General features: G+C 45.3%; 1 protein-coding gene across 1 annotated transcript in view; it reads left to right on the forward strand.

Moving 5' to 3' along the window:
- The first annotated feature begins 8,112 nt into the window (after positions 1–8,112).
- TRPC4AP (transient receptor potential cation channel subfamily C member 4 associated protein) overlaps positions 8,113–14,543 on the forward strand; it is an 83,306-nt gene continuing 76,875 nt past the window's right edge. Inside the window, exon 1 of the mRNA XM_073559419.1 lies at positions 8,113–8,380. Within this exon, the coding sequence (XP_073415520.1) occupies positions 8,120–8,380 (261 nt within the window). The 5' untranslated portion in view covers positions 8,113–8,119. The remainder of the gene's footprint in view (positions 8,381–14,543) is intronic.

A 14,543-nucleotide genomic window follows, 5' to 3' on the forward strand; every position in this document is an offset into this window, starting at 1 on the left:
TTATCTAGATATGTGGTGAGAACTTTGAACTCACAAGGGCTTCACAGAAGTTTATAACGTACAGCGGTACAATTAAAAAATTATATTTTTTCACCAAAAATGATCTTTTCACCCTCAATTCTTATTTTCCCAAGGGTAACAGGACCCTAAAAGTTATTGTGCAATTTGTCCTGAGTACGCTGATACCCCACATGTGGGGGTAAACCACTATTTGGGCGCATGGCAGAGCTCGGAAGGGAAGCAGCGCCAATTGACTCTTTGGCTGGAATTGAGATCTGACACCATGTCACGTTTGGAAAGCCCCTGATGTACCAAAACAGTGGAAACCCCCCACAAATGACACCATTTTGGAAACTAGAACCCCCAAGGAACTTATCTAGATGTGTGGTGAGCACTTTAACCCCTCCAGTGCGTCACAGAAGTTTATAACGCCCGTGCGTGAAAATAAAAAATTCTTAATTTTTCCGCAAGCATGATCAATTAGTCCCCAATTTTTTTATTTTCCCAAGGGTAACAGGAGAAATTGGACCCCAAAAGTTGTTGTCCAATTTATCCTGAGTACACTGACACCCCATATGTGGGATAAAACTATTGTATGGGCACATGTCGGGGCTTGGAAGGGAAGTAGTGACGTTTTGGAATGCAGACTTTGATGGAATGGTCTGCGGGTGTCATGTGCGTTTGGAGAGCCCCTGATGTACCTAAACTATTGGAACTCCCCACAAGTGACCACATTTTGGACACTAGACCCCCCACTGAACTTATCTAGATGTGTGGTGAGCACTTTGAACCCCCAAGTGCTTCACAGAAGTTTATAACGCCCGGTCGAGAAAATAAAAAAATCATTTTTTTCCACAAAAATGATATTTTTGCCCCCAATTTTTTATTTTCCTAAGGGTAACAAGAGAAATTGGACCCCAAAAGTTGTTTTACAATTTGTCCTGAGTAGGCTGATACCCTACATGTGAGGGTAAAACACTGTTTGGGCGCATGGCAGAGCTTGGAAGGGAAGGAGCACCATTTGACTTTTTCAACTCAGAATTGGCTGGAATTGAGATCAGACGCCATGTTGCATTTGGAGAGCCCCTGATGTGCCCAAACAGTGGAAACCCCCAATTCTAACTCCAACCCTAACCCCAACACACCCCTAACCCTAATCTCAGCCCTAACCCTAGCCCTGGACCTAACCCTAGCCCTAACCCTAATGGGAAAATGGAAATAAATACATTTTCTTTTAATTTTATTATTTTTCCTCTAACTAAGGGGGTGATGACGGGGGGTTTGATTTACTATTTATGGCGGTTTTTATGTTTGGCAGCTGTCATACGCTAAAAGACGCTTTTTATTGTAAAAATAGTTTTTGCTTCACCACATATTGAGAGCTATAATTTTTCCGTATTTTGACCCACCGAGTCATGTGAGATCTTATTTTTTGCGGGACGAGTTGACGTTTTTATTGGTACCATTTTCGGGCACGTGACATTTTTTGATCGCTTTTTATTCCGATTTTTAGGACGCAGAATGAACAAAAAACAGCATTTCATGAATTTCTTTTGGGGGGGTGCGTTTACACCGTTCTGCGTGCGGTAAAATTGATAAAGCGGTTTTATTCTTCGGGTCAGTACGGTTGCAGCGATACCTCATTTAGGTCGTTTTTTTATGTTTTGTTGGTTTTATGCAATGAAAACTATTTTATATAAAAAATAATTATTTTAGCATCGCTTTATTCTGCGAGCTATAACTTTTTTTATTTTTTCTCTGATGCTGTGTGGCTGCTCGTTTTTTGCGGGACAAGATGACGTTTTCAGCGGTACCATGGATATTTATATGCGTCTTTTTGATCGCGCGTTATTGCACTTTTTGTTTGGCGGTATGATAAATCATTTTTTGCTTTGTTTTTTATTTTTATTTTTTAAGTGGTTCACTAAAGGGGTTAACTAATGGGACAGTTTTATAGGACAGGTCGTTACGGACGTGGCGATACCTAATGTGTATTTTTATTGTTTTGGTTTTTTTTTATTTCCAAAAAATAGATTTATTGGGGGAATATTTTTTTTTTCTAATTTATTTGGCGATTTTTTAAAAATAATTTAACACTTTTTTTTTTCTCAACTTTATTACATAGTCCCAGGTGGGACATCACTGTCCTGTGACAGATCGCTGATCTGTCACATCACAGATCACTGTGACAGATCAGCGATCTGTCACAGGCACTGCTGCAGACTTCCTCATGCCTGCGCTTTGCAGGCACTGAGGAAGCCAGCTCCCTGCAGACCCCCGAAGGCCCCCGTCGCCATCTTGGATTCGGGGGCCAGCAGGGAAGGAGCCCCCCCGCAGCAGCGCTGCACGTTGCGCTGCCGTGGGGGGTTCAGGGAAGCACGGAGGGAGCCCCCTCCCTGCCGATGCTTCCCTTTAACCCCTGGTACACCACGATCATGTTTGATTGCGGTGTGCAAGGGGTTAACGTGTCGGGGGCGGTCCGTGACCGCCCATGACACATTGTGCCGGGTGTCAGCTGTGATACTCAGCTGACACCCGGCCGCAATCAGCGGCGCTCACAACGTGGGCGCCGCCGATCACTGAGACGTACTATCTCGTCCATGGGCATATGGGCCCGGGTCCCATGGACGGGATAGTACGTCTGATGTCAGGAAGGGGTTAAAGAAGTTTATTAACCCTTCAGGTGCTTCACAGGAATTTTTAGAATGTTTATAAAAAAAATGTTCAGAATTGAGATCTCAGTGGTTGATACCTTTTTAATGGCTAACTGAAAAGATGGTAACAAATTGCAAGCTTTCGAGACTACTCAGGTCTCTTCATCTGGCCTTGACTAATACAAAATCTGATGACTCACATATTTGTTATGATTGGATCACCGAGGAGGAAAACAAGACCAAGCTAAGCCACAGGAAACCAGATAACTGGTAACTAAGCTGATTGCAGACCCCTGATCCTATCCACACAACTAGCAGTAGCCGTGGAGCGTACCTACGATGATTCTAGACGCCCTGATACAGCCGGAGGACTAAATAAGCCTAAAGCAAGAAAAGGGGATATCTAAACTGCCCCAGAGCAGACCCCAAAGGAATAGATAGCCCCCAAACATATATTGTCGGTGAGACAAGATGAAAACACAAACACAGGTACAGTTGTGGCCAAAAGTAATGACACCCCTGCAATTCTGTCAGATAATACTCAGTTTCTTCCTGAAAATGATTGCAAACACAAATTCTTTGGTATTCTCTTCATTTAATTTGTCTTAAATGAAAAAAACAGAAAAGAGAATGAAGCAAAAAGCAAAACATTGATCATTTCACGCAAAACTCCAAAAATGGGCCAGACAAAAGTATTGGCACCCTCAGCCTAATACTTGGTTGCACAACCTTTAGCCAAAATAACTGCGACCAACCGCTTCCAGTAACCATCAATGAGTTTCTTACAATGCTCTGCTGGAATTTTAGACCATTCTTCTTTGGCAAACTGCTCCAGGTCCCTGATATTTGAAGGGTGCCTTCTCCAAACTGCCATTTTTAGATCTCTCCACAGGTGTTCTATGGGATTCAGGTCTGGACTCATTGCTGGCCACCTTAGAAGTCTCCAGTGCTTTCTCTCAAACCATTTTCTAGTGCTTTTTGAAGTGTGTTTTAGGTCATTGTACTGCTGGAAGACCCATGACCTCTGAGGGAGACCCAGCTTTCTCACACTGGGCCCTACATTATGCTACAAAATTTGTTGGTAGTCTTCAGACTTCATAAATCCATGCACACTGTCAAGCAGTCCAGCAAAGGCAGCAAAGCAACCCCAAAACATCAGGGAACCTCTGCCATGTTTGACTGTAGGACCGTGTTCTTTTCTTTGAATGCCTCTTTTTTTCTCCTGTAAACTCTATGTTGATGCCTTTGCCCAAAAAGCTCTACTTTTGTCTCATCTGACCAGAGAACATTCTTCCAAAACATTTTAGGCTTTTTCAGGTAAGTTTTGGCAAACTCCAGCCTGGCTTTTTATGTCTCGGGGTAAGAAGTGGGGTCTTCCTGGGTCTCCTACCATACAGTCCCTTTTCATTCAGATGCCGACGGATAGTACGGGTTGACACTGTTGCACCCTCGGACTGCAGGGCAGCTTGAACTTGTTTGGATGTTAGTCGAGGTTCTTTATCCAACATCTGCACAATCTTGCGTTGAAATCTCTTGTCAATTTTTCTTTTCCGTCCACATCTAGGGAGGTTAGCCACAGTGCCATGGGCTTTAAACTTCTTGATGACACTGCGTATGGTAGACACAGGAACATTCAGGTCTTTGGAGATGGACTTGTAGCCTTGAGATTGCTCATGCTTCCTCACAATTTGGTTTCTCAAGTCCTCAGACAGTTCTTGGTCTTCTTTCTTTTCTCCATGCTCAATGTGGTACACACAAGGACACAGGACAGAGGTTGAGTCAACTTTAATCCATGTCAACTGGCTGCAAGTGTGATTTAGTTATTGCCAACACCTGATAGGTGCCACAGGTAAGTTACAGGTGCTGTTAATTACACAAATTAGAGAAGCATCACATGATTTTTCGAACAGTGCCAATACTTTTGTCCACCCTCTTTTTTATGTTTGGTGTGGAGTTATATCCAATTTGGCTTTAGGACAATTCTTTTTGTGTTTTTTCATTTAAGACAAATTAAATGATAATACCAAAGAATTTGTGTTTGCAATCATTTTCAGGAAGAAACTGAGTATTATCTGACAGAATTGCAGGGGTGTCAATACTTTTGGCCACAACTGTATATATATATATATATATATATATATATATACACATACATATATATATATATATATATACATACATATACACACACACACACACAGCTCTGGCAAAAATTAAGAGACCACTGCAAAATTTTCAGTTTGTCTGATTTTTCTCTTTATAGGTATATTTTTGAGTAAAATGTAAATTGCTCTTTTATTCTATAAACTACTGACAACATGTCTTCGAATTTCCAAGTGCTAAATTTTGTATTTTCAGAAAGTGAGAACTGGTCAAAAGAACAAAAAAATGCAGTGCTTGCAGACCTCAAATAATGCTAAGAAAACAAGTTCCTAATCATTTAGAAACAACAATACTAATGTTTTGACTCAGGAAGAGTTCAGAATTCAATATTTTGTGGAATAACCATGATTGTTAATCGCAGCTTTCATGCGTCTTGGCATGCTTTCCACCAGTCTTTCACACTGGCCACACTTTGTTTTGTGATAAATTTTTCCATCTTTTTGGTTGTTTGTGACCCACTATTTGTGTCAGTTGATCTACCAATCTTGACCATGGTCCGTTTTTCCTGAAAAAAAAAACTGGTGATGTAGTAAGTTTCGCCACTAAAAACCGTGGGCAGGTATCCGGACTGTTAAATATAATATCTCTCGGCAGAAGTGGGACAAGAGATCAGAGATTTCTCAGCTGGCACTTTGCAAATGCACCACTAGATGGGGATCACTCCCCTTTTCCTCACAAGCCTTTCAGTGGCCTAGCCACTAGTGTACTTTATAGCATGGATAAGAAAGAAAGAAAATAATTGCCGAACAGCAGCTTGGCGGTTCATCCCGCAGTGAGCATTATTTTATGAGAGAGAAAGTAGCTTCCCTATGACTCATGGGAGTCCCAGGTCTCCCCATCTCCATGGAACTTTCATATATGTACCTCCCCGGTGGGCATAATGTCAGTTCTTTAAATCATGACAGGAACGGAAAGACTGAGCGGTTGTTCAGAGAAATAGTGCTTAACAAAGCAGAGATAGGTGTCGTGCATAGCGCTGCCTCTAATAAATGTTGAAAATGAATGCTCTTATTTGGAGCTTCCAGCTATGATCGCTGCTGCATATCTTCCTCCAGGGGAGGGGGAGAGCAACTGTTGCTGGGGTGAGTGGGCTTTATATAGCGCCGTGAAAATACAAGTCAATTTGGCATCAGGGCCTAATGGTGGGTCTATTAGTGGGTCCCAGCGGCCCCTGTTTCTTCCCACTTTACTCGGGCAGATTGTCGCCCCTCTGACTCACCCGTCACCCACCTAGTGGATGTTGGTCAATCCTCTGTAAAGGCTGCGTGCAGGCAGAGCTCAGCTCAGTAATAGGAGCAGGGATGTTACTCACCCACAGAAGGGGAGGGATCTTCTTGTCTATAGCTGTGAAAGCAGCCTGGCAGTCATATTGGGATCTTGCAGCAGTGTGATCTTATTATCTTCTGTGATGACTATCTTTGGATTAAATGGTCCAGGGGAGATAGGGAATAATCCTATGGTGAATTGGAACCTCAAAGTCCGCTTTTGAGTTGCTTTTCAGGGAAATCCTTCTCTTTTTTTCTTTTTATAAACATCGCAGGCTAGCTCAATTCTATAGCTTAGGCCTGTTTCACACTTCCGTTTTTGACCATCAGTCAAAATCCGCCGGTTTTGCAAAAAAAAAACGGATCCGCCATTTTTTTTGGTGGATCCGTTTTTTTCCCCATTGATTTGCATTACCGGCGGATTTTGACGGATGGCCATCCGTTGGATCAGTTTTTTGGCGGATCAATTTTTTGTCGTCCGCCGAGATGCCTGGACGGACCCTGTAACGTTTTTTCTACTGCAGGATCCGCATTTTTATAGTGCGCAAGCCCGGAGGAATGAAGTCAGGAGGAAATTTAACCCTGAAATCATTTCTGGCGGACAGAGAAAAAAAAATTCTCTCTCTCTCTCTCTCTCTCTCCTTCCTTCCTTTTCCTTTAAAATTCTTCATTCGGCAGATCCGTCAAAAAAACACATCCGGTGGCATCCGTTCACATCAGTTAGGAACGGATCCGCTTTCTGCTTTTTTGGCGGATTTTAACTGACACAAAAAACTGAAGTGTGAAACAGGCCTTAGGGCTTTAATCTTAAATATTGATACCATGGACAGTTTGGGTGTCCCTATGCAGCGCTGGTGGTTTGCGCATGTGCAGCTTGCATGACTAACCTGACATCAATGTGTCGCCACACACCGCGCACGTGCATACCCCATTTGGTTGATTTTTTATTTGCGCATGCACCAGTATCACCATCACGTTGCGGATGTTTTGGTAAGCCATCATGTCAGTGGCTCATTACCATATGACTCTTGAGCAGCAGCGTCCTCATAACGCTCATCTTGCATCCATGGCCCCCGTGGGTCAGTTCAAGCACACCGGTAACTTTTTCTTACTAATTGTTGCTGCTACTTAAAATCTGGACTCACTACATTCCCACCTTTCCCCTGACGAAGCTGAGCCGAAGCGATAGTCGTGGGGCCTTTTCCCCACAACCTCTCCCTCTCCTCACCACCTGTTTCTTCCCTCTATGGGCCACTTCCATAGTAAATTATTTATCTCCTAGGGCCCGGCCGCTCAATCTGGCAGCGGTCCTTACACCAATCTGTGGCTTTTCATGTGGCATGGTTGTATTTCTTTCAATGAATTTATGTTGATATTATAGATCTTATCAACCTTATATATATTTTCCTTTTGCCGCATTTTTAGGATTACTTCCACAACAGGGCCGGTGGGTGGTTTTGGTCTTAATCCGCCAGTATTTTGTTGCACAGTGCTGGTATTAGTGAGGCATTAATGGGGATGCCCAGTTGCCTGTATTTTGCTCTGCACCTTATGCTATTTCCTGACCAGGGTTTTAGCACATTGCTTCTCTTCTTTTCCAGCGACTATATAGCTGTATGTGTTTATTTCTTGATGTCATCATTGTATATCATTTATTAAGACATATTTATGTCACATACAAGCAGTGCTTTCTTGGTGGTACAATTTTGTGGGGTAGGATGTCGTTTACGTGCTGTGTGCGTTTTAAGCGGTTTTAATTCTGTCTAGTTGTGACAATAAAGTATATTTTGGTTTTTTTATAAACTTTGGAGAGAGTGTGAGATATATGGAAAACAAGAAAATATAAGGGGTGCAAAAAATCCTTCCAGGTAGATACCAGACCTCATGCTATGATCCCATGCACATGGGCCAGTAAACCACATCTATTTTTCATCTTGGAGTGCTGCTTTCATTTTTCTGGATCATATCTATATATCTTTGGCACACTTTAACATATTAGACTTCAACTCCCAGAACCCACTGCGGCTCACTTCCGGTATGGCGTGTCTTTCACATCCAGTTACTTGCTGGAATGCGTTTCCCAATGTGCTTTGCGCTGGACTCCGTTGTGCTGGCCGGTGGGGGCGCTGTATCCGGTATACAATCCACACTTCCCGTTGTTCGGCAGTGGACGAATCCATGGCCGCTGCGGGGGCCGCGTTTCCTCGGCTGGGCCCTGGTAACTGCCGGGTGGAGAACATACTACATCGGGTCCGGCGGGGACAGCTGACTGGGTGCGGGCTGACCCGAGGATGCCAGGTAGGCGGCCAGCCGGCCGGGGATGTGGCGTCTCCCGTGCTCGCACCTGTCTGGCTGCTGTCAGCTGGGACACACTCCGTTCTCCCCGTTCCCTCTCCGCCGGGCCTGCCTGTGTGCTCCGGTGCTGCGGCTGTGCCTGGTGGAGCAGATAGCGGACTTGTGCCGGACACAGCATGACACGTTACTTCCCGGTGCTCCCCGCCGGCTTTATTTCGCCGTACACCCATGTGACCGTTGCAGGCCTCTCCACCCTTGTTCCGTACCTACAGGTATTACAGGCGAGGCCAGTGATTGTCTGCAGTGGTCACGGTGATGTATGTTGTAGCATGTCCATAAGCAATCACTGGCGGGAGCAATGATGCCTGAGTGGCAGGGGTTAGCGATGAATGACAGATCCGTGTCCGGAGCCCCTGCTCGTTCCTGTATCAGGACCCTTGTGACGTAATGATGGGGGCTGCCTGGCAGTCTGACCCCCAACATGCTGTGGTCAGTAGTAACAAGGCGGCAGGTAGTGGACTAGGATCCCCTTGTCTGCCTAATGGTTCCCGGTATCACCATCCCATGGTGCCAACGTGCCACCCTGGCAGTCATGGACCTGTCGGAGGCCTTCAGGTGTGCAGTACCGGCCCGTTAGCGCTTACTGACAGAAGATGACACTTTTCAATACGAATGAGCCCACTTTCCTGCACAGGGATTGCCCCGTGTGGGGTCCTACAGAGCACTTTTCCTGTGTCAGCCGTCATCGGTCATCCCATGAACGGCATCCCTACTGTGTGAGCAAGGCTGCGTTCTGCACAATGACCCAACCAGAACACCAGATGTATTGGTGTTAGGTCAAAACTAGTACAAAGATTTTCCCGGTGGCCATCAAGGCAATAGAACTGCGAGGACTTCAGGCTTTCACACAATGTCGCTGTAGCACCGCCGAAACTGCCGCACCAGGCTGGGATGGAAGCGAGATCATCGCCCTCCAGCGTCAGACCACCGGAAGAATCGCCCGACTCATGCTGCCACCAGCGCTGCCAATCCCCCCCCCCCCCCCCCCCCCGGGTGAGATGAATTCAGGACTTTAAGGCTATGTGCACACACTGCGGAATCACCTGCGGGTTTTTCCCCGCGGAACCGCAGGTAAAGTGACCTGCGGTTTCACACCTCTACTATGTTAAAGGTGTGAAACCGCAGCGGAATCCACAGAAACAATTGACATGGTGCGGTTTATAAACCGCAGCAAAACCGCACGGAAAAAACCGCAGCGTGAGCACTGCGGTTTTGAAAACCCATAGGGTTACATGGTACTGTACCATGTCTGCGGAACTGCTGCAGTTCCGCAGGGCAAAAACCGCAGCGTGTGCACATAGCCTTAGACGGACCCCCATTTGACGCATTCATTTTTTTCCCCCCATTTTCCTTCTGAAAACTTGGGGTGTGTCTTATGGTCATGTTCGTCTTATAGTCCAAAAAATACAGTAATCACTACAGGACTCGGTGTCTCCTAGTCCACTGCTCTGTGGTATCGCTACCAATGATTGAAAACTACCCGTGGTAGGGCGCAAAAGCCGACAGCTGATAACTACCCGTGGTAAGGCGCAAAAGCCGACTGTAGCTGATAACTACCCGTGGTAGGGCGCAAAAGTCGACTGTAGCTGATAACTACCCGTTGTAGGGCGAAAAAGCCGACAGTAGCTGATAACTACCCGTGGTAGGGAGGAAAAGCCGACAGTAGCTGATAAATACCCGTTGTAGGGCGAAAAAGCTGACAGCTAACTACCCGTGGTAGGGCGCAAAAGTCGACTGTAGCTGATAACTACCCGTGGTAGGGCGCAAAAGCCGACTGTAGCTGATAACTACCCGTTGTAGGGCGCAAAAGCCGACTGTAGCTGATAAATACCCGTTGTAGGGCGAAAAAGCTGACAGCTAACTACCCGTGATAGGGCGGAAAAGCCGACAGTAGCTGATAACTACCCGTGGTAGGGCGCAAAAGCCAATCGTGTTCTGGTTGGGTCATTGTGCAGAACGCAGCCTTGCTCACACAGTAGTGATGCTGTTCATGGGATGATCGGTGACAGCTGATGAACCCCAGTGGTCTCACGGCACTACCGCTGCATAAGAACTTTCACATGCAATGGTGCCATAAGGGTATGTTTCCACGTGGCGTATTCCGAGCACTTTGGATGCAGTGGACACCTGCTCCGTCCAAAGCGCTGCCGGCTTTTGTACACGCGGTTATTCCACATGTGTTCATTGAATCATGCGGAATCACCGCATCCTATACATAGAACGGTGCTATTTATCTTGCAGAGGCTCTGCGTCCAATCCGCAGCATTTACTGATCGTCTGCACATACCCTTCATCTTTTTGCAGTATGATCAGCTCCCAGGAGTTTACCACTGATTTTATATTCATTATTTTACTCGCTCATATCCCAGGATTGTTGGTATGTGTCAAAATACTAAATTCTACAGCCCTGTCCATGTTATGTTCTTGATAAGGGAAATCTAGCCAGTGGTTTCATTGGAAAGTGTAAGATACCAAAATTGCTCTATAGTGATGTGCTAGCCGCTTGGTGTAACCTTCAAGCTCCGTCTTAGGCCCCCTTCATATGTCCACGTTTGCAGTACGTGTGGTGACAGTTTTCACATGTACTGGAGACGCTGACATGCATACCCTTTATAATCGGTTAACCCCTTAACGACCGTCGATACTCCTTTTAACGGCGGCAGTTAAGGATATTTATTCCTCAGCGCCGCTTTTCTAATGGTGCTGAGAAATAAGGTTATAGTGCCCCCCCATCGTTGAAAAATCTCCAGGGTCTCAGCTACCCGGGGGTAGCTGAGACCCCGGAAAACATGATTCAGGTCAGTTTTTACTGTCCCCAGTGTTGCAAAAAAAAAAAAAAAAAGTCAGATTTTTCATTTATTTCTCTCTCCTCTGATTTGATCCAGCACATCAGAGGAGAGAGAAATGAGGTCCCATCCGGTGTCGCCTGGTGCCTCCGGCTCTGTCCCCCGACCCTCAGCGTCTTCTTCCGGGAAGAAAATGGCTGGCGCATGCGCAGTGCACCCGCTAAGATCTTCTGGACGGCACTCTGCAACAATAAGAGATTTCTCCTTTTGGTTCAATTTGATCACTGTGATAGACCCTATCACAGTGATAAAAATAAAAAAAATAGTAAATTAAAGCCCCCTTAGTATTTATTTCCATTTTTTCTGATAGATTTGGGGTTAGAGTAAGGCTGGGTTCACACGTAGTGGAACTCTCATGGAAATTACCGCGAGAATTCCGGAATTCCATTCCGCGGGAAAATCGCATTTAAATTCCCGCGATTTTCCCGCGGAAAAACTAGCATTTTGCAAGCGTAATTAGCTTGCAGAATTGCTAGCGTTTTCCAAGCGATCTGTAGCATCGCTTGGAGAACTAATTGACAGGTTGGTCACACTCGTCAAGCATAATGTTTGACGAGTGTGACCAACTTTTTACTATTGAGGCCGCCTATGCGGCATCAATAGTAAAAGATAGAATGTAAATAATAATAATTAAATATACACTCACTGGCCACTTTATTAGGTACACCTGTCCAACTGTGTGTTAAGACTTAATTTCTAATCAGCCAATCACATGGCGGCAACTCAGTGCATTTAGGCATGTAGACATGGTCAAGACAATCTCCTGCAGTTCAAACCGAGCATCAGTATGGGGAAGAAAGGTGATTTGAGTGCCTTTGAACGTGGCATGATTGTTGGTGCCAGAAGGGCTGGTCTGAGAATTTCAGAAACTGCTGATCTACTGGGATTTTCACGCACAACCATCTCTAGGGTTTACAGAGAATGGTCCGAAAAAGAAAAAAAATCCAGTGAGCGGCAGTTCTGTGGCCGGAAATGCCATGTTGATGCCAGAGGTCAGAGGAGAATGGGCAGACTGGTTCGAGCTGATAGAAAGGCAACAGTGACTCAAATTGCCACCCGTTACAACCAAGGTAGGCAGAAGAGCATCTCTGAACGCACAGTGCGTCGAACTTTGAGGCAGATGGGCTACAGCAGCAGAAGACCACACTGGGTACCACTCCTCTCAGCTAAGAACAGGAAACTGAGGCTACAATTTGCACAAGCTCATCGAAATTGGACAGTAGAAGATTGGAAAAACGTTGCCTGGTCTGATGAGTCTCGATTTCTGCTGCGACATTCGGATGGTAGGGTCAGAATTTGGCGTAAACAACATGAAAGCATGGATCCATCCTGCCTTGTATCAACGGTTCAGGCTGGTGGTGGTGGTGTCATGGTGTGGGGAATTTTTTCTGGGCACTCTTTGGGCCCCTTGGTACCAATTGAGCATCGTTGCAACGCCACAGCCTACCTGAGTATTGTTGCTGACCATGTCCATCCCTTTATGACCACAATGTACCCAACATCTGATGGCTACTTTCAGCAGGATAATGCGCCATGTCATAAAGCTCGAATCATCTCAGATTGGTTTCTTGAACATGACAATGAGTTTACTGTACTCAAATGGCCTCCTCAGTCACCAGATCTCAATCCAATAGAGCATCTTTGGGATGTGGTGGAACGGGAGATTCGCATCAGGGATGTGCAGCCGACAAATCTGCGCCAACTGTGTGATGCCATCATGTCAATATGGTCCAAAATCTCTGAGGAATGCTTCCAGCACCTTGTTGAATCTCTGCCACGAAGAATTGAGGCAGTTCTGAAGGCAAAAGGGGGTCCAACCCCTTACTAGCATGGTGTACCTAATAAAGTGGCCAGTGAGTGTATATTCTCACCTTCCGATGTCCCGCGCAGCCTTCCTGCCTCTCTCCACGCTCCTGGTCCCAGTAATCCTTTGCGACAATTACCGCGATGACGTCCGTTCTCGCGGGATCGCGACGTCTCGCGATGACCGCGAGAACGGATGTCATCGCTTCCAAAGGCTTACTGCGACCAGGAGCGTGGAGAGAGGTGGGAAGGCTGCGCTGGACGTCGGAAGGTGAGAATAACAATATTTTTTATTTTAAATTCTATTTTTTACAGGGATATGGTACCCAAAGCCCGGAGGACAGTCTTCTCTCCTCCAGACTGTGGGTACCATCCGCAAATGTTCTGCTTACTTTTTGCATTGTGTGCACAGCCACATATGGAAAGTAAGCAGAACAATGCATTCCTATGGGTGCGGGAACGCCGCGATTCCGCGAAATTAATGAGCATGCTGTGTTTTTTACCGCGAAGCAATTCCGCCGCGGTAAAAACCGCAGCATTAGCACAGCATTATGGAATCCCATAGGAATGCATGGGATGCTTATTTTTCACGGCAAAATCGCGCGGTAAAAACTGCCGCGGAAACACGAAAAAAACGCCACGTGTGAACCCAGCCTTAGGGTTGTGGTGTTGGGTTTAGGGTTGTGGTGTTGGCGTTAGGGTTGGGATTAGGGTCAGGGGTAGGGTTGTGTTAGGGTTGGAGTTAGAATTGGGGGGTTTCCACTGTTTAGGTACATCAAGGAGATTCCAAACGGGACATTGCGCCTGCCATTAATTCTAGCCAATTGGGTTCAAGAAGTCAAACGGTGCTCCCTCCCTTTTGAGCTCTGCCATGTGCCTAAACAGTGGCTTTCCCCCACATACGGGGGAACGGTGTATTCAGGAGAAATTGCACAACAAATTTGGTGGTCCATTTTTTTCTTGTTACCTTTGTGAAAATAAAAAAAAAAGTTTGGGTCTGAAGTAAATTTTTTGTGGAAACAGTAAAATGTTCATTTTTTTTTCCTTCTACATTGTTTTAGTTCTTGTGAAGCACCTGAAGGGTTAATAAACTTCTTGAATGTGGTTTTGTGCACCTTGAGGGGTGCAGTTTTTAAAATGGTGTCACTTTTGGGTATTTTTTGTCATATTGACCCCCCCAAACTCACTTCAAATGTGATGTGGTCCCTAAAAAAAATGGTTTTGTAAACTTTGTTGTAAAAATGAGAAATCGAAAAAAAAATGTTTCTAAAATTGTGCTGATGTGAAGTAGACATGTGGGAAGTGTTATTTATTAACTATTTTGTGCGATATGACTCTCTGATTTATGGGCGCGAAAACTAAAAGTTTGAAAATTGCTAAATTTTTGCCAAATTTCTTTTTCTTTTCATAAATAAATGCAAGTTATATTGAAGAAGTTTTACCACTAACATGAAGTA

Source organism: Dendrobates tinctorius, unplaced genomic scaffold, assembly GCF_039654945.1.
Source record: "Dendrobates tinctorius isolate UK_male_01 unplaced genomic scaffold, ASM3965494v1 ptg000270l, whole genome shotgun sequence".
NCBI classification, from domain to species: Eukaryota; Metazoa; Chordata; class Amphibia; order Anura; family Dendrobatidae; genus Dendrobates; species Dendrobates tinctorius.